The 26,074-nt window shown below is 40.1% G+C and overlaps 2 protein-coding genes across 7 annotated transcripts; one reads left to right on the top strand and one right to left on the bottom strand.

Moving 5' to 3' along the window:
* Positions 1-378: 378 nt before the first annotated feature.
* On the top strand, positions 379-15,510 carry fbxo18 (F-box DNA helicase 1). 2 transcript variants are annotated; one of them, XM_056367631.1, is made up of 21 exons: positions 379-543; positions 770-806; positions 1,198-1,350; positions 1,491-1,954; positions 2,258-2,394; positions 2,697-2,844; positions 2,957-3,138; positions 3,229-3,303; positions 3,800-3,891; positions 4,807-4,975; positions 6,261-6,480; positions 6,585-6,672; positions 6,760-6,855; positions 6,943-7,079; positions 7,964-8,060; positions 8,200-8,366; positions 9,645-9,924; positions 10,496-10,621; positions 11,782-11,979; positions 14,678-14,812; positions 15,027-15,197. In XM_056367631.1, the coding sequence occupies exons 2-21, from the start codon at positions 788-790 to the stop codon at positions 15,059-15,061; spliced, it is 3,018 nt and encodes a 1,005-aa protein (XP_056223606.1). In that variant the 5' UTR covers positions 379-543; positions 770-787; the 3' UTR covers positions 15,062-15,197. The 2 variants fall into 2 exon arrangements, with proteins under 2 accessions (XP_056223606.1, XP_056223605.1); XM_056367630.1 differs by having other exon boundaries at positions 380-543; positions 11,782-11,888; positions 15,027-15,510.
* A 560-nt stretch (positions 15,511-16,070) lies between these two features.
* On the bottom strand, positions 16,071-24,319 carry il15ra (interleukin 15 receptor subunit alpha). 5 transcript variants are annotated; one of them, XR_008826471.1, is made up of 8 exons: positions 24,079-24,319; positions 23,040-23,225; positions 20,815-20,922; positions 20,570-20,617; positions 20,397-20,425; positions 19,334-19,453; positions 17,953-18,040; positions 16,071-17,861 (listed from the first exon to the last, which is right to left on the bottom strand). XR_008826471.1 is itself a non-coding variant. In XM_056367632.1 (8 exons), the coding sequence occupies exons 1-8, from the start codon at positions 24,155-24,157 to the stop codon at positions 17,780-17,782; spliced, it is 825 nt and encodes a 274-aa protein (XP_056223607.1). In that variant the 5' UTR covers positions 24,158-24,313; the 3' UTR covers positions 16,071-17,779. The 5 variants fall into 5 exon arrangements, 3 of the variants coding, with proteins under 3 accessions (XP_056223607.1, XP_056223608.1, XP_056223609.1); XR_008826472.1 differs by having other exon boundaries at positions 20,875-20,922; positions 24,079-24,314; XM_056367632.1 differs by lacking the exon at positions 20,397-20,425 and adding an exon at positions 18,962-19,075 and having other exon boundaries at positions 24,079-24,313.
* Positions 24,320-26,074: the final 1,755 nt, after the last annotated feature.

Genomic DNA, 26,074 nt, shown 5'->3' with positions numbered 1-26,074 from the left:
TGTAGGATTTCAACAAATTGAGTGTTTAATGTATATAAAGTTGCACAATAGAAATTTAATGTGTATTTAAACCTAGATGATTTTAAAAAAAAAAAAATGTGAAAGATGCAGTATTCAACATACTACCTGTACAGGGTTTGTTACTGTGCGTCATATTTTCTTTGTGTACACCATTACTTTTCAAGTTAAGGGCTTTTTCAGCTTCTTAGTGGCCATTTGCTTTGATAAATGTACAAAACATAATATTCAAGTAACTCTGTTTAACATAAAAGCACTTGTCACTTGTTTTTCTGCCATTGTACCTGCCATCTCCACACTCCAATCCAGTAGGTGGCGATAATGCGCCTTTAAACTCGTGAGCCAATGAAATTGAAAAGACGAAGCGCGGGCCGATCACGTGATTTGGTCACCAATACAAACTGAGTTGCCGGGATAGAAGCTTCATATTCTTTTCTTTTTCTTTTTTTTTTTTAACCATAAATACAACAAGTCAGCATTGGCGGCAAAATTAACTGCATTTGAGTTTTCGGGGGAACGTCATAGGTCAGTAGAGAGCAAATACTAAAGTATAACGTTAAACAAGCTAGCGACAGTCGTGTTTACTATGATGTAGTAGCGCTAACATTTCGAGTCCGGATTTTTGTACAAATAAATAACAATAATCACAATTTCTGATCAATTATATCTGCTTACTTTGACTTGTATGTTGCGTTGGATTAAAGCAACTGCCAAAAAGTACATGTAAATGTGTAATGTACTTTAATTTCAGACTGGCGAATGCACGACGATGGAGGTGGCCGTGAACGGTGAGTTAATTCATAATAAAGAGGAATAGCTGAACATACTCTGTCCGTTTAGCACAGACGACGGTTATGTGCTAACTCTACCTAATATAACCAGTATGTAGTGAGTTCTGTGTCCGACATTGCCATTTGACTGGTGATGACAACACCAACCCTGGACTCACAAACGTTAAAGTTAGTTCTTTAAAGTTTGCTTGAGTAAGAGGATGAACCAACGTCTTATCAAAGAGCAGACCTTGCTGTCATGTTTGTTTAACCCCAGCCCTTCACTGAAGAATGAGCGTACCATTGTTGAAGGCATGTGAGCTAATGGATGGCTGATACCAGATAGGGACAATCCCATTACAGTAGTTTGTGTTGTGCCGACGTGACTGAATCTTGTGTGGTTTTCAAGGAAAGGCCAAGAGGAGACACTTGGGTCCTGCGGAGTGTGGTGAGCTAGCAGCAGAGGGCATTAATGCCCTTGCACATCCCCACACCCTTAACCGGGGGCGGGGAAACCGGGGCCCCAACAGGGGGCTTTACCCCACCAAGCGACGGAAGTGGGGTAATTTGCTCTAAACCTTCTGCTTCACACTTATTTTATGAATGTGATTGTAAACACAGTGACAGCAGACAGTGCCCATGTTTCAAGTGCTGTATTCATAAAATTCATGTTTGACAGTGAATCTCTGTCCTTTCTTTTAGCTGCCCCAATGGTTGCAATGAGCCAGCTGGAGGATAAGGATGAAGATGATGATGATGAAGATAATATTGATGATGCCACTTTTTTAGCTGTAGTAATGGCACCAGAGGCCCAGTCAGAAGAAATAGAGGACGAAGTGGACGATGCCACACTGCTGGCTGCTGGAACACTGACAGAGCCTGAGGAGGTGGATTATTTGGAGGGCATGACCGCCGAAATGTTTGGTGAAGACTTTGACTCTTGTGATAGCAAGTTTTACAAGAATGAAGAGTTGGTGGAGGAGCTACCTGACGCCCACTATGGGCTGCTCGGCAGCAGCGGCTTCCTGCTGCAGCCCCAGGGCTGCATGGATGACCTTCCAGAGGAGGTGCTGTGGCAGGTACTGTGCCTCCTCTCTGCCCAGGACCTCTACCGCAGTGTCATCCGCGTCTGTCATCGCTGGAGGAACATTGTCCAGGACAGCAAGGTTACACAAACCACAGAGTTATATCAAATGACATTTTTATCAGCAGGGGTTGTGAGGATTAATATAGAAGTTAAGTAATATTGTTTTAGTAAAAACAGGGCAGGTGTATACTTAGAGCTGAAATGAGTTTTAGCAAGTTCTTATTTGAAAAAGAACATGTTTGAGAGATGAACACCCTGTGTTTACACTGTTGACTCTGTAGAGTGTTTTTTTTTTTTTTTTTACTGTGCCTGCATTATAGTTAAACCACTTACAGTCAGTCCAACTCAAACTCAGGGGCAAAGTGTGTGTTTCTTTTTGCAGTTTGTGCCCTTCAAGAAGCAATACTACCGCTACATGATGCGAGAGAAGGACACAATGCAAGAGATCTTCTCCATCCTGAAGAACAGCAGCATCACAGATCCAGCATTGTCACAGCACAGCATTCGACACCTTGTTGTGTAAGTTTACATTTCCTTGGTAAGGGGATTAAGCTTTTTGTAACGCAAAGAAGAGTCTTATTACAACTTTGCAATGTTTGTATTTTAATGAAGACATAGTAAAACTCTAATCTATGTAGAATTATTTGTATTTGTAAAGTTGTGATGGTGTTACTTACTATTTTCTATGACATTTTAAGCTTTTTTTCCTGATCTGTCTTTCATTGAGATTCAGTATGAATCATGCAGACAATGGCTGGCATAAATGTTTCGATGTTAACTGTGAAACTTTTGCTGTCTGTGTGTGTGTGTGTTTTTGTCAGTTTAATGGCTCAGCATAAGGTCGGAGAGCGGTTGTGGCTGAGAGATGTTCTGAAATGTGTTAAGAAGCATCACCTTTTTCCTCAGGCTGAGGCCTCCATCAGATTACGTATTCCTGATATTCAGAATCACTTTAACCCTTGCACTGAGGTACGGTTCACACAAACAAAACACAAAATTCCCTTGTAATCATTGGGAGAAAATGACAACTGTGGAACTTGAAAAATGTAAGGTCTTCACATCATTCATGTCTGATCTCCAGGGTCCCAACCCATACGCAGCCATGGCTGTCATATTGATCCTCAGTCAGAGTGTTGGTGACGTGCAGGCCTTGGTGTCTCTGCTCACTGGCTGCATGTCGCACACCGCCATCACAGAGTATCTCAGCCACATGGCCATGATGTTGCTTGCTTTACAGAGGAGTAACATCCAGATCAGTAACAGGTAAGACCCACAAGTGCCAGCATTTATATTCCCACATAGTGCACAACTTCTCGTCAGCCTCCCTACGATTTTTATTTTATTCCTCCTCAGGTTGCATTACAACATCTACTACGTACTCCACCTGATGGAGAACGGCCCCTTTTCTGTCGGCTCCTGTCAGAGCGGGTGAGGTCCAAAATACATTTGTTTCACTGATGTGTGTGGGAAAGAAGTGTTTCCTTATTTCATCATAGTGATGGATCCACTGAAGGTTCAGTGGGGTCTGTTTATCATTCAGGGAATCTGCAGGTCTTATAGTCTTTTAAAAACAAATTCAGTTCCTGCAATAAAAGGCGATAGAAAGTAGAAAACAAGTCTTAAATTTCATTTACAAAGGTTTTGAATATTTTTTCTTGCAGTAACATTAGTCACATTTTTTGTTTATCAATGTAAACGTACATGACCATCAATTGTCCTTTAATAGCTGAACTCACTAAATTCAGATGTTTTGTTTTTTGGTTTCCAATATGAAAGGTTCAGTCTCAACCCAAGGTAAACTTAGTTGACTGCAGTTCACTACAGCATTTCTGAGTTCAGCTTCTAAGTTGTATAGCTCAGCCAACTGATGGTTAACTATACGTGACTGAAGAAATGGGGACGTGTGTGTGTGTGTTTCTGCTAGGTGGCCTCAGATTCAGCTCACTGGTGAACAGCAGCAGATCCTCACCCACGATATCCAGGAACACCATGTGGTCAAGATCATAGCTTTTGCAGGTACAGTGAGTTAGAGGTGTGATGACCACTGCTACTCGTGGCACATTAGCTTATTAGCTCCACAAATCTTAATCCATTTTCTCTCAACAAAGAACATGCTAAAACAGGATATCTCTGAACAGAGGAGCTACAGCTGGGAGTCAGTTTATGGAAACACAACATACTAAAGCAGTATGTATGAATAGCGATATAGTGTAATATATAGATATAGATAATATAGGCTTTTTTCTTATTTTATAAGTTAAGTCATCATGCAGGAAATCACTTGTTTCTTCTGAGCAGTGGAAAATCCCAAAACAGCAATATATATATATATATGATGATGTTGAACAATGTACAGTAAATATGTCAAATTTACATTATTATTATAGACCCGGCCAGACTGTGTGCCATCATAAGTAGTAAACAAGACTGCTTTAAACCAGTGTAAACCCTCTATTACAACCCGTGTGTGTTAAACAGAAGCACACTAAGTTCAGCTGTACAACATTTGAAACATCACCAGGGGGCATTCTTTCTCTGTCAGTCGGTTTATCCTTACCGACCATAATTCTACTTCCTTATACTTTTACCATGTAGTGATGGGTGCCTTTGAGTTGCTCAGCTCTGATGGTACTGAAGAATAGGGTCAGAAATACAATGTGAAAATATTTTTTGTTTATTTTCATTATTTCTCACATAATTAATTTCTTTGTTCTAGACTCTTTGCAAACATTTATCTGCTGTGTTCAGTAGGAAAGGGCTGATCGTCTTTGAAGATGTAAATAAATTTAGCTCCAGGAAACAATACAGGTCTGAAATTTATAAACCACATTTAGATGTGAGAGGTCAATTATAATTTTTTTTTTTTTTAATCAGCGCCAGTGTTGTAGGTGTGAAGGGCCAGTCTCACAGCGTTAGTGCTCTCCGTCACAGGTACGGGAAAGACGACCACATTGATAAAGTATGCTGAGCAGCGGCCTGACCTCCGCTTCCTGTACGTGGCCTTCAATAAATCGGTGGCATTTGAGGCAGCGCGACGCTTCCCCAGAAATGTGGACTGCAAGACCGTCCACTCACTGGCCTTCAAAGACGTTGGGAAGAGGTGAGGACGCGAGCTTTACAGCGGATGCTCCCAGTGGTCGTAAAATGCTTTGTCTCAAAAGTATGGCAACATGCAGTTCACTACAAGTACCCGATTGGTTCACTCAAAACTTTAAGGGGCAATCCAAATTTCCACCCTCACAGACTCACGGACCTGGAGGGGCGTTCCTGGTAAGTTCGTGAGGGCTTATTGCTGTCCCACTGTCAAACCATCAGAGGGCATGAGGGCTCTCTAGCAGACATTTTGAGCCTGTGAGGGTTCAGCGCTCAGGGATGAGGGGGGACATTGGGATTGGGCCTAACTATCAAATGCTGAACACTTCTTACCCTCAACAGTCGCCATCTTGGTTACGTAGGAAGAGGAGGAATGAAGACACAGCGTGGGTGCTGATGGCAGCCTAATTTCAATGTAGCATGAAATAGGTGTCACACACAGGAAAGTAAAATGTTCGTTGTTGAGTCACGTGAGCAAATTTGCTGGCAGACAATCAGTCAAATATTCCGATCATCATTTCTGGTGTTTGCACTACGGCAGTGTTTGCTTAGAGACAACACTACACTGTCGAAGTTCACGCACTACACCGGTGAGTGTGTACACAGTGTACTACATGTGAGTGTACTGACTGAAGTATCTGATTTTAGACACAGCAAAAGATTTTGAGTCTTTGTCTTCATAAAGACAGACTAAACAGGCAGCTGTGGTTTTTCTTTATTAATCAGATTTATATTAATAGATTTCTCTGATTACAACTATGTACCCTATATACCGCTGTTCAGTATATAGTCTCACCTAGACCAGCGGCAAGCCAAAATCTCACGTCACTGCTTGTGAGCATTTTGGGTTTTAAATGTTAAAGGGAGGAAGTGAGAATGACACACACATGCATTTGTTTCAATAATTCAAAAACAATTTTATCAAATTTGTGTCTGGAAAACTCTGTGTCCGAAAGGCAGTGAGTCTCTGTTAAGAACGAAGAGTAAAAAAAAAACTTCATTTGAATTTGTCGTGCCTAGATAAGGTATCCACAGTCTGCTTAACTGATTTCTGCTAGTGAAACTTTCCATGATGACATGTGTTTCTCCACAGAAAGCAAGCACAAACTGCTCCTCACTGTTATCTATAATGCATCTCTGATTATATGCAGGGTAATTTACAAGTGCAGCATGAGAATAACATCTACTTTGATAAGTCTGCCTTCATTTCTGTAGAAACTAATCTTTCAGCTGAGTTACATCTGGCGTTAATCTTTTTTAGTCCCAGTCACTTCTGTGCTTCTGTGACGCAGGTATCATTACCGCAAGAAGTTGACTGCTAACCTGAAGGCATTCACCATCAACGCTGTTCTGCCTGATGGCCGAGGCGGTTTTACCAAGGCCAAGGTTGTAACCACAACCCTCAACACCTTCATGGCCTCAGCAGACCAGACCATCACCACCAGACACGTGCCCAGCACCCACGTCACTAATAACGGCTTTAGGAAGGATATAGATGATGGCGAAAAACGGGTATGAGCACATGAATGCATACAGCTATGTGCTTTTAGTTTGAAGTATTAATATATAATAAGCAAGCGCACATTTAAACGTTATTTCTTATTGTGAAATCCTAGTTGTTTGTCCATGATGCCCAGACGATCTGGAACAAAATGAAGGATCTCAACGAGACGAACAAAGAGGCTTACTCCATGACCCACGACGGTACGCCAGCTGTAAACGAGTGAAATGTTCATGAGTAATTCTGTTATAATAGAAGGAATACTACACAGGAGGTCTTTTCATTCCCAGGTTACCTGAAGTTATGGCAGCTCCAAAACCCAAAACCCCGCCTGTCTGACAAGTATGATGTCCTTTTCATCGATGAGGCCCAGGACTGCACTCCAGGTAACTGGACTTAGTAACGTTCACAGTCCTGCGGGATTGTGGGAAAGCGTTATTGTGATCGTGCTGGTGTCTTCTTCCTTTGCTCAGCCATCATGGACGTGCTGCTGTCTCAGCGGTGTGGGAAAATCTTGGTCGGAGATCCTCATCAGCAGATCTACACCTTCAAAGGAGCTGTCAACGCCCTGCAGATTGTTGACCACACACACGTCTTCTACCTGACACAGGTACACACACATACACAAGCAAACAGAGCAGTTAAGGTTGGTGATTTTTATTGAGCTTTTTCTATCTATGGACAATGTATGTTAACTGGGATCTAAATGTTGTCATAAATAAGCCTTTCTCTGGCTCTGAATTGGTCAGACTACAACATACTGTCAGATAACATGCTCACACAGCTGGAGTCAGTGTGTGTATGATACAGTGTGTCCACTTCTTTTCCAGTGAAAGCATTATGTCCAGTGTCCATTAAATGTAAAGGTTCATGAATCCACTTAAACTCAGCTCCTGTGGCGTTATGGTGGACTACTGGTTGAAGTGCAGACTACAGTGCCAATTGTTGTCAAGATGTTAGTGGATGCTGGGCAAACAGGAAGTGCCTGTTGGTTATAGGTGAAGCAGTAACTTAAAATAGCGCAGATTCACCAGAACCAGGCGGATCAACAGCAGGTGTCAGGTGCAGCCCACATCTTCCTGTTTACATGACTCTGGGGATGTTTTGAAGGTTTTGATAAAGATAAGTGTCATGTTCTATGAACCTGGTTCCTGTGGGCATTACGACAAAATATATATATATATATATATATATATATATATATGGTATGTAAGATATGTCATTTTTTATGTTAATATATAGCAAGTGTCATAGAACACGTATAGTACCAATTAGATGGAATTGGAATCTGAACACATTTTTCACAGTATCATTGGAGGTTTGTCTCATTTCAACAACAGCATCAATAAGCAATTAAAGGCGAAACCTTCGTATTAAATGCATTATAGATTATGTAAATTAAATTTCCTGTGCCTTTGTCTATCCTCATTAGAAGGTGAATACTGAGTGTTAATCAGAAAAATGAACCTCTGTGGCACTGATGTGTTTGTCCAGAGCTTTCGGTTCGGTGCTGAGATCGCCTATGTGGGCGCCACCATCCTCAAAGTGTGCAAGAGAGTCCAGAAGATTCTTGTAGGAGGGAAACAGAAGGGTAAATACTGCACGAGTTATTTGTCTTTTTAGAAATATAGGGTTGGAAACAATTTTAATGCCCTGGAGAGTTAATATAAAGTCTAAATATTAGATTGTAACGGTTTTGTTGGCACATCCTTGTCTGCTACATCCTACAGGTGGTGTGTGTGACGAGGCAGCGGTCAAGGTTGCAGAGGCCGTGAGGACGGGTGCGAGTCCTTGCCGGGGGAAGGTGGCCATCTTGGCGAGATGCAATCTCAGTGTGTTCACCATAGCCGTCATGCTGACGGACGCCAACCCACAGTGCCAGATCCACTTCATAGGAGTGAGTGTGTATGCATTTGCAAAAAAAGACACTTACAAAGAAGTAGCAGCAGTAATCATATTTTACATCGAGACAACATGCCAGGTGATATCCATTCAACCACTTGTGCCACATCTGTCTGACGTGAGATAGAAACATTATCTGATATGATGGAGGTTTCAGTTTTGTAACAATAGGACCATTTTGACATTTTCTTACGAATCTGCTTATTCACTGAGTTACTGAGTATTACCACACTCATCGTCATGGTTAGTGATGCGGGCGAGAGGAGGGAGGAGCCAAAAGCAGACATGCAGGCAGATAGGATCAATTCATAGACTGGGTTTCAATTGCAGTTTTGCACAACATAGAAGCAATTTTTTTTTTTTTTTTTTCTTTTTAGAAAGGTCAACAAAATACATTTGCGAATGGTCTGTTTCTTATGAGTTATGTTATGTGAATAAAGCTGGGTTTTTTTCCTCTTGCAATATAATTCCAATTAAACATGATGATGGATTTCCAGCAGTCTGCCTCACAGTTGGAACCGGCTCCTTGGGGCACGATACAGCAGGCGCACTGACTTCAATGCGAAAAGAGTGTTTCCATTTCTATTTGACGAAATATTGCTTTGTCGAATATTCTGAAAAACCACCTCATGCGAGTGTATAAATAATTTTTTGACAGTTTGCAATTTCAAATTATGCATTAAGCAGGTTGATGGAAACGCACCTAAAGAGCTGTCTGGATCATTGAGAAACTGGGAACAGGTGCATAAATGGGAGGGGAAAGTCAGGTGACTGGACAGAGAGCCAGATGTCATCTGGTGGACGGCTGAGGAACAACAGTTGATATAATGCAGGGCCTGAGGGAGTGACAGACTGCTGTTTTTACACAGTTCTGCTAAGCTAAGCCAAGCTACGCTAGCCTACTAGCTACCGGCTGTAGCTTCATATTTAACGGATAAAAATCAGAGTGTTTTCGGTCTTTTCATCAAACTTTCCACCATCTTTGCAAAATTAAAAATCTTTATTTAAAGTAATCAGCTGTATAGCAGGGTTTACTTACCATTAAATAGTTGATAATTGATCCTGCATCTGAGAGCTGTTTACCCTTATTGTCCAAATATTGCCACCCTGATAAGAATTAAGTTTTGGACGAAACATTCAATATTTGTAAATATTTGAATAAAAATGGTCCGAATTAGATTGACTATCAGGTATTGGCAAACTTAAATGCACAACTAACTAGCATTCAAAGCCCATATTGTTGAAGTGCTGACAGAGCTGCCTTTTCTTCCAGGATGTCAAAAACATCGGCCTGGGAAGGATCGAGGATATCTGGAAGCTGAAGGAGATGGCGGGGAAGGCGACACCAGGGCCTTCAAACATCAGCGATCCACTTATTCGCTCCTTCGCAAGAAAACCTCAAACTGCTTTTTGGACCCTGAAGAAGTACGCCACCCAGACTGAGGACCTGGAGCTGTCGGCCAAACTCAACATTGTTGAAAAATACGGAAGTCGAATCCCCGAACTAGTGACACGCCTGAACAGCTGCTCTGAAAACAACTCTCACAAAGCAGGTTTGCACAGATGTTAGGGAGAATTCTTATTATCCATCCAACGTCCTCTACTGTCATTAATGGTACCAGCAATATCAGCAGGAAACCCCAGCTATGTCTGGAGGAGCCGCCCGAGTGTCTCCACCTGTATCATTTAATGCAGTAGCTGTGGCACTGTGACCTAGGGCCTCACACTGACTTTTCACCCTCAGTAAGTCACTCACGGTGGACAAACAGAAAATTCTCTCACAACAGACACACACACACACACACACACACACACACACACACACACACACACACACACACACACACCCACACACCCAAACGCGCTTTGAACATTGTGTATCTCCAAAAAGAAGTCTGAGAAACTTTAAAAGGCCTGACTGAAGCTTTGGTCTCACTTTAGATATTAACTCACAACAACAAAGATGTGAGAAACTTAAAAAATTAGAATGTAAAATATGAAATAAAATTACACTCCGCCGAGTATAGTGTTTCTATGTGATTAGATTAAAAGAGCCATCTTTTAAATTCCTGAACAACTATTCTTTGCCCTGATCACTTCTCTTTTCTGCACCTCTTGTTCCAGACTTTATAGTCGGAACAGTCCACAAAGCCAAAGGTCTAGAGTTCGACACCGTGATGGTCACCGACGACTTTACTGAGGTTCCCTGTTCCAGACACAATCTGCACCACCATCCCGGCTTCGCGTTTTGTGAGTGTTGTGAGAGTCTTTGTTTTCTCTTCTACACAGATTTTATATTGTAGGTTTTCAATAGACACGGGAGAACGGTGTCTGTTTCCAACCACGCACTTTTCTTGTTTGTTCCAGTCAGTGAGTTAGTTCAGCTGGATGCGTCAGCTGATATTAGGTTTTTGCAGATATTGGTCCGACCAGTAAGAGTCGATGTGGGAGCCAATAAATCCCAAACAAAGTTTGACGTGTTTAGAACGGGGTGTCAACAAGACAGAGTTTGTCCACCTGAAGATGCAGAGACTACTTTCTTACACTTAAACATGTCCTGTTCAGATTGTATCTTGATTACAATAAAATGAAAAAAATTAAAGGGATGTTTATCAATAACGTTTTATGTATTTGTTTTAAAATATCGACCAATATATTGTTAAATTAAATAACTCTTTAATAGCCAAGAAAAGTTGATTTCAGGGGAACTGGACTTGATACTTGATGATGTTTCACCTCTGATCCAAGAGCTTCTTCAGTTCTGACTGACTGTTTCATCTTCTTTTGATTTGTTTGTTAGTTGGCAGCCAGCTTTCAGGTGCATTACCGCGACCTACCAAACAGTAGAGTGGCAGGAAAAATTAAAAAGATAAATAAATGAACAAATAAGAAACAAAACAAAATGAAAAAATGAAAAAAAACAACGAAAACAAAATAAAAACCAATTTAAAAAAAAAAAAAAAAAGAAAGAAAAATTAATTAAAAAGGATAAATAAAAGAAATGACTGGCTGTTGAGGAGACCCAGGTATTTAACTTCAGTGGGGTCGTCATCGAGGCCATTGATGCCACTTCATTTGTTGGTGCTACTGGTAGCAGTAATGACGGCGTCAGAGCCCTTGGAGTCACAAGTTTGAATAGTTGTTCAATCTCCTGGGAAGATATGAGGGACAGCGTTGTTGGTGGGGGATAAGAAGTGTCATAGACCTCGGTTGAGGAATGGTTTATCTACTTTCATGCTGTTGACCTCCTTCACTCCTCTTTCAAACCATCTGTCCTCGCTGTCTAAAATATGTACACAGATGTCATCGATGAAGTGTCTTCTGACAGTCTCAGTCTAAAAAGTGGTAAATATTTGAATACTTTCGGTCTTAACACTTTTGTTAATTTTTTCCTTCTCCTCCCTGTTCAGCCAAGTTCCCTGACGATGAGTGGAACCTGTTGTATGTGGCTGTGACTCGTGCCAGGACCTCACTGATCATCACTAAGAGCATCTACAACATCCTCACAGTAGCCGGGGTAGGACACATCACTCCTTATGCTAAATGCTCCTGTAGTTTTACTGCTGCCTGTGCATGGACATCACATATTCACATCGCAGACACTATCAGTGAGTATGCTTATTTACAGCTTCTACAAAATGTAAACCTCCCAACAACCTTGTTCATGGTTTTATTTTTGTTTTTAAGAGTCAGTCTGATTTCACAGAGGAACTTTCACCACCATCTCCGTCACTCCTTATATAGCTATCAGGGTGTACTGGTCGTGATACAGAGAGAAGACTTTGCAGTCCTGACATTGGGTCACGTTGTACAACTACTGTATAACATAATTACTTTAGCTAATTATTAGCATTTGATGGATTATGGAATTCATACTCAAAATAAGCTTTATAAACCAGCAGAGAAGATGTTTCCTTGTTCTGTCTGATGCAAACTGGAGCAGATCTGTAGCAGAGGCACTGAGTCAAACACAACTTGAAGTTTGGTCTCCGCCAAGAGTCTTCATGGAGCCTGGATTAAACTGAGTGTTTTTTAAGAAGAAGCAGCTTGTTCCCAACTGAACCTCCCAAGGTCACCTTCACAGGGTCCAACGGGTGTCTCGCAGCTGTCTGCAGGTTTTTGACATCCAGTGATCAGAGCATCAAACAAAGCCAGCATGAAGCAAACTGAAGCTGAATTTGTGTTTACTTTCTGTTTGGACTCGATGGCAGTGGTTCAGCACCGCACATTAAAGACAGATGTTTTAGGATAATGGTGAGCGCTTCCCTTTCCTTCATGGAGGACGCTGTTATTTTTTCTAACCAAACATCACAGTATGAACAGTTATCTATTGGATTACATCAACACTTTTAAATGTTGGGTAGAATAAAACAGGAACCTGTTTACACCAACACATAATCCTAACACATTCAGACATGTCACTGTAGGGAAAACACTGGGGTATATAATTAAATGGATAATGGCTGAGTTCCATTTAGCTGCTTCAGTTTTAGAGTGCAGCCGATGAGTTTGTATATGGAAGTCCAGTGTTTCTATAAACCATGAAGTTTTTTTTCAGACATGGATGCTTTTCAGATTTGACCTCTGGGACAGGGCAGAGGGTGACCAAATTTCAGGCTATCAAATTTAAATTCTTTTCACTTTTTCACAGGGATAAAGGTGGTATATGTCAATTATGTTAAATTTTCATGCTCTTATTACACATAGATAGCACAGAACTACTATAAACCATGTCAAACATGAGTAGCAGCTCAGTGAGGCTTCTAGAAAGGTAGTTCACGGTGGCTGACATCCCGTCGCTTCCTTCACCCAGCCCCCAGTCAGAAGGGCTTGGCAGCTCAGGGTTGTCATGGTCAGTTGCCATGGCTGAGACTGTGCTGCTCCTGGGGACTGAATTCTTTCAGGGCTGCTGGGTGTTTCTCGGGGACGACCATCATGTCACAAACATGTACATGGAGTAATGAGCGTGGTCCAGAGCAAACCATCATGCTAGCTTCTGATTAGAATGTTATGTAATGTTGTTTTTTTTTTAACTTTTTTGAAGTGTTAAGTTGTTTAATTAGTGGTTCACTTCCTCTGCCCTGTACACTTTTATACAGACAACATGAGCAAAATGGTTGTATGAATTAATTCTCTGAGCTCCTCTCTCCCATTATTCCCAAATATTGGTAAGGGTAAGGTAATGCTGCAATAGTCAATGACCTCAAGTTCACCAGAGCTCAGATATAAATGGCCTCCATGTCTGAAATAAAGCCTTGGGGTATGTAGAGTATATGCGGAATCTTTCATACCTCAGTCATAAAATGCAAAATTGGTTTGTCTATTTGTCCCACTATCAGGGTGTTTTCTGGTGTCGTCCTGACTTTCAGGAACACCGCAACAGAGCACCCGTTCTTTTCCTGGTTTTGCAAATTCTGCTGAAATTAGGGCTGCAACTAATCACTTCACCCATAAATCATTGATAAATGTGCCTATTTATCTGTTATCTTCTTGTCTGTGAAATGTCAGAAAATCACAGCTCAGAATAATGTTTTCAATTTTTTTTTTTTTTTTTTTTTTTCTGTTTATCATCAAATATGTTCAGAACAGCATGAAGTCCTCACGGCCGGAACCAGAGAATCTTTCTTCAAAAATTACAAATAACTGTTGTGAAATGACTATTACGATCCAACTATTGTCTCAGTTCTTTCTCACGCCCACCTTCTTTCTGCTGTGGAAAACAGAAGCCTTATTCTGCCTCAACTAGTGTGGTCTTCAAGCAAATCCTTCATCAGGAGGATCACTGTCTGACCCTCCTCCTCAAAATCACCAGGCATTACAAATCCTGTTGTGTATTTGAGTTTGAACAGAGGCAAGGAGTTTGCACCAAAAAATATTTGTAGCTACTAATGTACTTCTGTAATGTACCTCTATATGACCATTCAGGATTTATTGTGTTTTACAGTGCAGTATACGTTGTAATAGTTATGGGAAAACGACTCTCAATTTATTTTCAAATATGTGAATTAAGCTCAAATTTAATGATCTGAAAACAATGAAATGGATGTAACGCTAAAACTTGCTGCAAATAAATTCTCTTGTGTTTCCTCCAGGACAACTAAAACTTATTCACACAATAACTTAAAGTTGAAAATATGATTTTTAGATCAGAGGGCACAGAAAAGACCTGTACAGCTCAAACATGGTTTAAAAAAAAAAAAAAAAAAAAAACATAGAACGTATTAAAATTCTTCTACTGCAGAAGCAGCTTTGTAAAATAATCTAAAGTGTCTTTTCTCCACATCATCGAATTCCTGTCATCTCCAGGAATACTTCTTGAAGTCAGAGATGCCCGACTCACTGATGAAGGCGGGCGAACCGCTCCCATGCTCCATCACAAACTGTCCCAACTGCATCACACCGGGCTCGGCGTTCATCATGTGCAAACAACAGATGCAATACGTAAGAAACAAGCCAATATTTGAATGCCTCTAAATACAGTTTTTGCTTATAGTGGTATATAAAACAGCACAGATTTTACTGATAGCCTTAGTTAGCCGCTTAGCATTTTTGAAGGTTGTTAAAAAAAATTTAAAAAGTCTTAAAATCACACTATAGTTTTTATAGGGAAAAACATAAACGGTTGTAATACTTAAAGATATTTTGCTTTGTCCAGACGGATGGTGCGTCAGATGGCGGCCCGCTGTGTGAGAGGTGTGTGTGGACACGCATCGGGCCAACCGCCTTCCTCATGACCGACGATGTTCTCTCAATGGCAGACATACGAGAACAGCTTGCCCCGCCAGACCACCATGTTTTCTTCCCAAACCTACAATAAAACACTCTCGTTCTGTGTCGTCCCCCGGGAAAAGGAGTCAATGCACTGACGAGGACAAGAATAGCCAGCAAAATGAATGGTGCTCAGTCATAAACTGCACTTTTCTTTTTAACAAACAACACATCAGAGAGGTCACCGCTTACGGATTGTGTCAGGTGACTGTGATTTTTACCTGTTTATTGTATTTTCTCTGTGAGATAAGCTCCCTGACACTCAGGAGACGATTGGAGAGCTCTGTTATTGTGTAACACTTTGAGTATAATGCAGCTCAGTGTTTTTCACCAAACACTTAGTCAAAATATAAACTTGCTGGTTGACTTTTTTTTTTAAGTGTCTTAACTCCAATAATTGTGATCTAATGATAATAATAATAATACTCTGTGAAGTTTTGTGACTGTAAAAAGTAAAGACGGTACAGATTAGCTGTAGCATCAATAGCTTTGAGTGTGGCAAACAATCCTCTGATGACTGAAATCTGTTCCAGGTTCTCCCTGCCAAACAGCTGATACTGATCAGCCTCAACTTCGCTACGCTAACACTTAAGACAAAATATCACACAAGTACAAGTTTCAGTACATAAAACAATCTGCTATCGACACAGATCAGAGACCAACTGTAGACTGACGGAGGGAGATGGGAGTAAAATATCTGGTGCTGGCAACCAACACCTATACAATTCAAATTCTCTTTTACATTTTTATACATTTATCACGGCTGGGAGACGATCTACACCGGTGGTCATGACCAGCTGTGAGTTTGAGTGGCAAGAGACGGTAACGGAATATTTTGTCTGGACTGTTTTTGAGTCACTTCATCATCAAGTTCACTTCAGGAACTGGAGACGTTATTGTAGGTAGAAAAAAAAGGAAAGGCAACAAAATGTGACTTATATAATGTGTTTACTTAGATATATTATCAGCAGCTACAGAAAAGTCCTTCATTTGCAACTTCGGGCTCTTGTGTTTTCATAGCAGCCAGAGCAGGAGACATATTGTTTTTAGTTTGTCTGTCCGTCCGTCACATTCTCATGGTTACGATATCTCAGTAACTCAAAGACAAACTGATCAGATTTTAGTGGTCAAACACCAAACACTGTTTTAGCCATGACTCAAGGCAATTTTGACAAAATTGTTCATATTTTCTATGACTCTGGATAAACAGGGATGTAACCTGAAACCAGTCTGAGTGGCGGAGGCAGACGACCACGAGGCTGTAATTCTACTTTCAAACATATTTCATATTTTTCATACATTTTCATCTTTTTTAAATCACTCAAACGGACAGTGGAGAGCAACAGGAAGTAAGACGAGAGAGGGATAAGAAAAGCGTCATGTCTGCAATTTTTAAGAAAAGATGAGGTAAGCGAATCGCACTGCCTTAAAAATCTGCTGACCACAGACATATTTCAGCAGAAGTTGTGTTGGTGGTATTTTCACAAGCTTTATCACTGACAACAACAAGCTCTGGAGCATAAACACCAAAAAGTCCTTTACTACATGAAAATATCTATGTACAATTTGTAATACATTTAAACATTCAGTTGCATCATATATATATATATATATCAGATACCAGGTGCATCTTTAAATAATAGTCGTACGGTGATTAATATAAACTCTTGAATCCTATGCAGTTTACAGGCCTCATTGTACATGGGAGCTCTTCACCTTCTCATCGAGAAGGTGAAGAGCTGAAGAACGACTAAAAGGAATAGCTGCAAAACATATAAATCTTTTTTCTGACCAGAGCTCGTTTTTTTGGCTCCAATCCATAGCTCGCTCACACAGAACATCAGTCTTCTTCTGTCCCTTTAACGCTCTAATATTCCACTTATTGGTTTACAGACATACCGTTTGACTGCAGAGTACTGCCTAGGCCTAAACCCCCCCAGTGAGATACAGCTGCTGTCTTCTCTGTTGTAAGCCTTTGTCATGAAAAGACCAAAACCAAGTTCTTGATACTTACAGACTTCCCCTTCCTGTCTGAGGCTTTCAGGATGGGGCAGTTACTGACAGAACATGTGACTTGGATGGAGCTTGTTAAAAGGATTAATTCATGGTTGGTTCTGTTTTTTGTGGAGGTTTTTTTTATGGGATTTGATGAGTCAGAAGAACAGAATATCACTAGATGTATCCAGTTGTAGCACCAGGGGAACGTTAAGGCCGGACAAAACATTTATATAATCGTAAACAGTGGTGCGTTGATCACCCTAATGAGTTATGCATGTGCACTTCCTATTTTAATACAGAGGTTTGTATGAACTGCTGCTGATTGAGTAAAACCTCCGATACACCCACTAATCAAGAGGAAATGTACCTCAAAGCTCGTTTAACACAGTTTCGAGGAAACATGTATTGAATGTGCCCCAGGTGAATGGTCAACATTAAAATTCCCGCTCAAAGGAAGACTGTAAGTTCAACGTCCTGGGAATGTGCAAAAAATGAAGGTCCTATCAAGTCATCCGTTATCGTCTGGGCCAATGTCCTGTGCGTAGGTAATAACCACTTCTTCGGTGCATGGAGACAACCCCCCCCCCCTTGAGCTTTCTGTCTCTGCTCTCCATGACAGCAGAAGGTCAAAGGGCACAAACTCTACGACGGCAGTCCAGATGAAATATCATTCATGGACATCGTTTCCTCTGCTGTCCCCATCTGGAAGCTGTTTCTTGACCTCCTGGGGAAGAAACGAAAAGTGTGGCGTGACATGATTCAAATATTTCTAAAACTCAATGAAACCCTCTGTTATATGAGTTTCCTTAGCTTACCTTCTATACCATGAGTAGCCGCATCCAAAGACGGCAAAGACGATCACCAAGGAAATGCAGGCGATCAGCCCAGCTGTTCTGCCAAGTGCTGCAAGAGAAACGCTCAACATAAAACTGCTCCCTCTGTTTGCACCTTTCTTATGACGTAGAGAATCTCTTAGCTCTGCCATATGTTAACATAAGTGTGGGAAGATGACAAAACAAGAAGTGAAAGGAAAAACTGTGGAAATGAGAATGAAATTCAGAGGGGTTTCCCCTATGTCCCTATGTAAATTGCCTTTATATTCCTATGCGTTCAAAATGTTTACTCATGTCAATGCGCTACAACTGCACCGTCCCCAGTCTGATGTAATCTAATGCATCTTGCTAAAGGTTTACAGATAATAATAGATTTTATTTTATTTTAAATTTAAGGCCCTTTCAGGACACTGAAGAGATTCAGAACATAAAAAAGATACAAGAACAATGAAATATATATAAGTAAAAGAATTATACACACACACACAAATATGTATACAGTATATATACATATAATAAAACATTAACTACATGGTTTACATTTCACAATGGACCAGGAAAGTCCAATCTAAACAAGTGGGTTTCATTGTGTGACTGAAGCAGAACAGATGTGTTCGAGTGAACAGTCTGTGGGAGAGTATTTCAGAGGTGAAGGTCAGCTACAGCGCTGCGCAGTCTGGAGGGGGCAGTCTGGAGTGTGGGGTAGATGGATATCAGAGGAATGTTTATAGGGATGGAGAAGATTAGAGAGGTATGACGGCGCCAAACCGTGGAGCGATTTGTAGACGAGGTAAAGTCATTTAAAATGCATTTAACTGGCAATGGAATTTCTGAAGGGAGGGGGGTGACGTGCTCCCAGGACCGTTTGTGACAGAGAAAAGCTGAATTTTGGACACAGTGAAGTATTTTTAACCCCAAAGTGTGTTTCCCCCGGGGAGAGGAGCATTAGAATAATCAAGCCCAGATGTAATTAAGGAGTGTGGAAGCTTACTGTGGTGAGTGTGGCGTTGCTTTTGAGGATCAACTGTGGTGTAAGTGGAAGGCTCAGCGGTGGGTGAGCTTGATGTTGTCTGGCTCGTTGCTTCAGTCTCTGTCAGAAAAGTTTCTTTATAAGAAATGAGAGAAGGATTAATACGATTTTACATTTTACATTTGCAGATGAAGGCCAACTTGAGTTGCAAAGAAAAAATGATGATATGATATTCCCAGTGTCATCCAGGTTTTTAGTTCTGTTTTGGCACTTGAGGTCCAATTTTACGTTTTTTTGAGAGTTGCCAATATAATCATGTGACTGATGCAGCAACAGTACTGTGGAGACTAATTGGGAAAATCATTATAGTATGCGTGATAATAAGAGCCTCACCCTTTGAGGGAGGCGAATGCTCAGCGGCCGAGGTCCACTCTGCGCTGCTCGTTTCTGGAGCCTGGGTGGGAGCTGAGGTGCTTCCACTCTGTGTCGTCTGTCGGCTGGTGGGAGCCGGTGCTGAGGAGAAAACAAAAATCACATCTCATCTGATACTGAGAGCGCGACTGTGTCTCCTGCCACTAATACTTCTGCTACCATCACCACTGTTTGTAAAACCACTGCTCAGAAATGTAAAATGACATATACTGTATGTCCCCTATATCATGAGTGATGTTGCCATATATGTCACCTATAAGGGGGATTTATTATTATCACATCCTCTGAATATATGAAGATATACTGTAAGTTTATGACATTAAAAGCCCAAAGTAAAATTTGTCTGATGTTGTGACCATAGATGTTGACAGTATATATTTAATTTGTATGTAAGTTTATTAAAAGAACATACATATAACATTTTTTATATGTTTATAAATGTTTTTCTTATTCATTTCTCATTCATTTTAAACATGTCTCTGTTCCCCTTCTGGGAAAGTGGCCTCAGACTTTTGGAACCAACTGTATGTAACATCAACATATACTGACACTGGCTTTGGGATGGATAAATATTTATATTAACATTTATAACACTACAAAATAAACATACATATATAAATATAGATATTTGCATGGGCTAGACATATATGTCAATATATGGAACTGTTTTAATAACAATAATAATAATGTAGGTTTTTACATACGTGTTTTTGTTTTATATTTACATATGTGGCATATATGTACATTTAAGATATATACATACAGTATATTACATTTGGGGTGATATAACACACCACAGAACTAATACACATTACTAATAAAGGTTGAAAAAAAAACTAGGTTCAGTGTTAACTTATAGCTGCGGTAGTTACTTCTTCTAATAGTATTAGTGCTAACAAGTGCTACAAGCACAAATCCTGCTGCTAATTCTACAGCTGTTAAAGCTGAATGCATGACTATACTGCTACTATTGATATTAGCTCTACTACTAATGCAACCACTACTGGCACCAGGGGTAACACACCTTTTTCATATGAACACCTATAAACCGGACTTTAAAAAAAAAAAAAAAAAAAAAAAAGCATTTCACTGAGAATCTGCATTAGTTCTTATCATCGTTATCATATCAGTTATCTGTTATCATATCAGTATTTTTTTTTTTTCATCTCCAAAAATTCAAGCAAAGGCAGAACTCACTGATGGTGGAGGTAACGTGGACGCCCCGGAGAATGTAGGTGCGGTTCGCTGCAAAATCAGACCATCATTAAATCACAATTAATCATGAATGTAAAGAAACTATTGCAGAGGTTTTGTTTATCTTTATGCAAGAAGAATCTAAATCAAGTGTGTGTTTACATGCCTGCTGTTCACAAACACTGCAGGGTTGAATAAAGCTACTTTGAGAAGCAGCGCTTCTGCCCTTTTGTGATGACGGCCCTTACCTCGCATCACACAGTCGACAGTATGACTAACAATATTTTCCCGTGAATTCACAGACTCACTTGTTCCTTTGCTCTGCGGTGGTTGTGTTGTGCGTCTCAATGGATCAGCTGAAACAAAGTAAAAACAGAAGTTAGTTTATTTAACATCCACAACCAGAAACTATGAATGAACAAAAAATAAACTACTTGCGACTTGCAGAGCCAAGTATCAGTCAAGCACCAAATGCTCTGGATGCTACATTTTCCGTGATACAACTGTTGTTTCCTGGTGACCGCCCACAGCCCCAGTTTGTAACACAGGCTTTCTGTTATGAATCTGCTTATAAGCTGATGCTGTGATTAACCCTCTCTCTCACAGCCGCTCAACAAACACTCGTCTTATTGAACATACACCACGCGCTGCGTTTCACTGCCCACCTTCTAAATATCCTCAGATATTGGCTTTTATAATGAACTAAATCATTATACATGCAACTATCTCGGCGAGATCCCCAAACATTAGGGTATTTATTCTAATTTCATTCATAAAAAATACTCAAAATCTCTGACATTGCATAAAATGAAATCTGTCCTGTCATCAAACTGCGCCTGTGCACTTGTTGGTATCGTTTAGTTATGTGACCTGGTGCTGCTGTGGATTTCTGGGAACCACTTTCAGAGATGATGACAAAGAGATCTCAATCATCGTTTGAAATTCCTCAAAAGATGACAAGCGTGTGATTGTATGGAAGAGCAGTGTTTCTAAGAATGGCTGGTCTCTAATCAGGCTGTACACTCCCTGTCGGCGTCCTTCCTGCTGGTGATGCAGGATCTCAGCATTTCTCATAAAGCTCCTTTTCTGATTTTAATGTGGTTCATGTCATTAAACTTGACGGCGGGATCACAACAGCTGTCTCTTGGCTGGACGTTACGCAGCAGAACTACGGAGCATCTGGGACAGTGGTTTGAGGCACATGCATTTGGCAGTACTTGCTGGCCTCAGAGTCCCATCAAATAATAATAATAAAAACTCTATTTGTGTAGCACTTTTTGTAAAAAAAAAAAAAAAAAAAGTTACAAATTGTTTTACAAAATGAGATAACATATGGCCTGTCTCCAGGAGCCGCAGCCCCGTTCCCATGTACACGTTTGTTGTTTTTGGAGTAAACACCAGTCTGACTAACTCAAGTGGGACACTCCAAAAAAAACATGTGGTGTCAGCTCACACTCCCGGATGACAAAACTGCACTGGCTCTTTGCAATCATGGGTAGGAAGATCATCTTGAGCCCTAAACTCCATCCTAGCATCTGACACCTATGGGTCATACTACTTCACTCAAGGAGCTGTTTTCTCTGTAAATTAAGGTTGGATTTTATGAGTATGTTTATTAAATGTTAAGACAAAGAACAATAAATCTCTCTCTCTCATCTCGACTACTGCAATGCTCTTCTGAAAGGCACTGCCTTCACACACAGTGAAACCCTCACAGATGGTCCAGAATGCAGCAGCGTGTCTGGGCTTTTGTTCAGCCTAAAAAGGGCACATTTCACTCCATTACACATCCACCTCCGCTGGCTACCCATGGCCGCCTGAATCAAACTCAAGTCGCTAATGCTGCCTTCAGAGCGACTTCTGGTGCTGCCACATCTACTGGATCTCAATCACACAGCCTTACGCTCCTTCTCTTCCACTGTGTTCCTCTAAAGGAATGTGGTCTGTCATCACCATCCCTGCACACGAGACGGTCTCAGTCCAGACTGTTCTGGTCTGTGGTTCTCTGATGGTGCAACAAGCTACTGAATGCTTTCAGAGCAGGAGCTCTCTAACCCCTCTCTAACCCCAAGACTCTCTTGAAGCCTCATCTCTTCTGAGAGCACCTCCTCTCCTAACACCTCTAACACGTCTAAGTAGCACTTTCTGTGAACTTTCAGTTACCTGAGCTCTTTGCACTTATTGAATCGTTGCTGTTAGGGCTGCATGATATGCAAAAAAAATCATACTGCAATTATTTTGGCTGATAATGCGATTTCATTTGGAAGGATCATTTTTTTGCATTTTATTTTTACTGAAAAAATGTGATTTTTGTTGGGTCTTGTACCAAACAATCATGTTCCTTTACCTCTGGAGAACATGATTTTCAGGCCGGGGCGCCTCTGTGTCTTATGGTGATAACAATGCAATGTAAGTGGCTTTGGATAAAAGTGTCTGCCAGATGAGTAAATGTAAATATAAATGAAAATCTTACGTATACAGTTGAGGGAGGCTTTGGTCCAGTATAGAGCACCTTTATCTTGCTTGCATTTGATGAGGTTTGAGGTTCCCACTTTCCTCACATAACTGTCGACACAACTGTAGCGAAAAGTGTTTTGGCACGTCTCTGGTGGAGGTTTAGTTAGAGGCAGGTGAGGAATATCTGAACATGGACAATTGTCTGGAAAGAAAAAAAAATGTGACAAAGATGGAAAAATAATTGAAATGGTTTAAGAGAAAAGTTCAGACTCAAAATTCATGAAGCAGAAATGAATCTGAAAGTAAAATATCTATTTATACATTTATTTCCTGTCAAAATACAATATCTCCTCCAGATCAAAGTGGCCTGACTGTAACTTCCTTTACCCTCTTTCCAGATAATTTGTCTTAATTCAAATTGTGATTTTTATATATGTACACATTTACTCTGTTTTATTATGTTTAGTTATTGTTGCATTGTTTGAACTTGTATTTTATTTTTTTGTGTTTTTGAAGTAAAAAAAAAAAAAAAAGAAGACTAATAACCTATTAGAAAATCTAGCTCAATTAGTCATTGTGGTTTGTTTGAATGTAAACTGGAGTACATCACTACAGATATGTTACATAATTCCTCTCAGGCAGCAGTGTGAGAAGCACTTACTATCCACTTCTTTACCTGATTTCTTTGCACTTATTAAATGGATACAGTACTTTGCACTTACACCAAGGTTTCCTACTGCACCGAAGCTTTAGTGATGTCCCTCACTTGTAAGTCGTTTTGGATAAAAGCGTCTGACACATAAGTAAATGTAATGTAAATACAGATGCGAATAAGAAAGTAAAAAAAAAAAAAAAATTTAAATATAAAAATGAAAGAAAAAAAAAACAATAAAGAAAATAAAATAAATAACTTCCTTCTTTGCTTTTATCTTTCGGTTGCCGGTGTTGGACCAATAAGTAAGCACAGCAAAAACCTGGACTGAAAGTGAAGATGTTTTAAAGGTAGTTCTGAGATCTGATGATAACGAAATCGGCAGAGAGCACGTCGCACTTACCGCCTTTGGAGCAGCGCGTGGCTCCGAGCAGACAGAGCATCATAGCGCAGACAGAGAAGGAGAGTGAACCCTGATCCATCGGACGACTCTGTGCAGATCTATAACATGTTCACCAGGGAAACTGAGCTCGGTTAAGACCATCCTCACTGCGAGACGTCCCGCAATCAACTGCTGCAGTCCTTGTACTGCTGTCACTCAACTTTCGATTTCGTTCTTCTTCTTCTTTCCGGTTGATCTCACACCATGTAAGGCGACGCTGTCTCCCCCTGGTGTAGGCGTAGTAACGTCGTTGTTACTATACCTGCAGTATATCTACTTTCATTGATGACTGAGTCTCTCGCTGATGACTCTCTCCAGCCTGCCACACCTAACATTTCCTGTCATATCCCTCTGTTACCAACAACATTGCAATCAATGTCACAGGAGAAACTCAATACTGAATGAATGGGCAACTAATAACTTCACCTCCATATTTTGGAATTTAAATAATAAAACAACCATTTAATCTTCACTGATCCAATCACTGTCGTCAGTGTTTATTACAAGTTTCTGTCCTTTATTCTCAAGCATTTTTTGCTCCTCAGCTGTCCTTGTCTACCCACATCACCAGTGCACGCCCCACAGCAACCTCAGCTGATACAAAGGTTAAATCTATTTTAGTAATTCCATCTAAGTTGCATTGCCATAACTAGGTAGATAGATAGATAGATAGATAGATAGATAGATAGATAGATAGATAGATAGATAGATAGATAGAAAGATAGATAGATAGATAGATAGATAGATAGATAGATAGATAGATAGATAGATAGATAGATAGATAGATAGATAGATAGATAGATAGATACTTTATTTATCCCCTAGGGGAAATTCAAACTGGAGACAAGGGCTGTAAAAATGTATCACAGTCAGGCCTTCTATACAAACCATGCACATCCCCCATACAGGACATATATGTCCCTATCAAGAGTGATGTTACCATATATGTCACCTAGAAGGGGATGTATTATCATCACATATATACACCCTCTGGATATAAGAAGATATTAGTTTATAACATATATGAAATACCCATATTGCAAAATTTATTAAATTTTTATTTTTATTTTTAAAATATTCAAAATATCTACTGTTTATGCTGTATGGTATGTTATATTCAGTTTATATATGCAAGTTTATATTAAAAAATGTATATTCTATATATTGTATATTGTCTGTTTTCCAATTCTGGAAAAGTCGCCTCAAACTCTGGAATGGATGTATATTTACATAAATATAAGCATACATACATAAACATACATAATTGTATGGGATAGACATATATGTCAATACATGAAATTGTTACAATTTTAATAGAGTTTAATATAATATCATTTTTACATATGTTTTTATTTTATATACTGTATATATTTCAAATATGGAAATTCAATATATGCACATATATTAGATTTGTGTATGAGCCTCCCTACAAGTATCTTTCCATTACCAACCAACCCTGTTAATACAACATTCAGAGTTGGTTTCAGCCATGTGTTATTCTTTGGAGGTATCCCATGGATGTATTAGGTATCCATAATTCAACTCTTGCCCAAACCCTGGACTGGAATTGCGGCTCACTGCTGCCTCTCATAGTTGGGATTAGATTGCAGTTCAGGGTGAACTTTCAGAGCCAAGTCATGGATGTATGAACCAGGCAGAAGGCTCCAATACATGGCTCTGAGTATTTTTATATACAGTCTATGGTATTTTTCAGTGTAATGGGTGGATTATGGTATATGCCGTCTCCAGGCGCTATGTTTGTATTTGTGCAACAAAACTACACTCACACTGGACTACATTTCTATATTTTCCCATTTTAGTCGAGCGTATACATTAATTTTCTATACATGTCATGTTATATGGCAGCACAAACTGTCATTAAGAAGCAGTTCTTTATTCAAAATACATCTAGGTGTCGTAGAGTGTGAGGTAGAGTGGTGACGATGGATTCATCCGG

Source organism: Seriola aureovittata, chromosome 22 (assembly GCF_021018895.1).
Source record: "Seriola aureovittata isolate HTS-2021-v1 ecotype China chromosome 22, ASM2101889v1, whole genome shotgun sequence".
Taxonomy (NCBI): domain Eukaryota; kingdom Metazoa; phylum Chordata; class Actinopteri; order Carangiformes; family Carangidae; genus Seriola; species Seriola aureovittata.
This window is presented reverse-complemented; position numbering and strand designations above follow the sequence as displayed.

What these genes read in the sequence shown, in the direction of transcription:
- fbxo18 (XM_056367630.1), top strand. An exon ending in TGTAGGAGGGAAACAGAAGG is followed by an intron (nt 8,061 to 8,199) that starts GTAAATACTGCA and finishes TACATCCTACAG; the next exon opens with GTGGTGTGTGTGACGAGGCA. An exon ending in GCCAGATCCACTTCATAGGA is followed by an intron (nt 8,367 to 9,644) that starts GTGAGTGTGTAT and finishes CTTTTCTTCCAG; the next exon opens with GATGTCAAAAACATCGGCCT.
- il15ra (XM_056367632.1), bottom strand. Translation starts at nt 24,157, where the DNA reads ATGGATCAGGGTTCACTCTCCTTCTCTGTCTGCGCTATGATGCTCTGT. An exon ending in CACGCGCTGCTCCAAAGGCG is followed by an intron (nt 23,226 to 24,078) that starts GTAAGTGCGACG and finishes TTTTCTTTCCAG; the next exon opens with ACAATTGTCCATGTTCAGAT. An exon ending in GCATTCGCCTCCCTCAAAGG is followed by an intron (nt 19,076 to 19,333) that starts GTGAGGCTCTTA and finishes TTTCTTATAAAG; the next exon opens with AAACTTTTCTGACAGAGACT.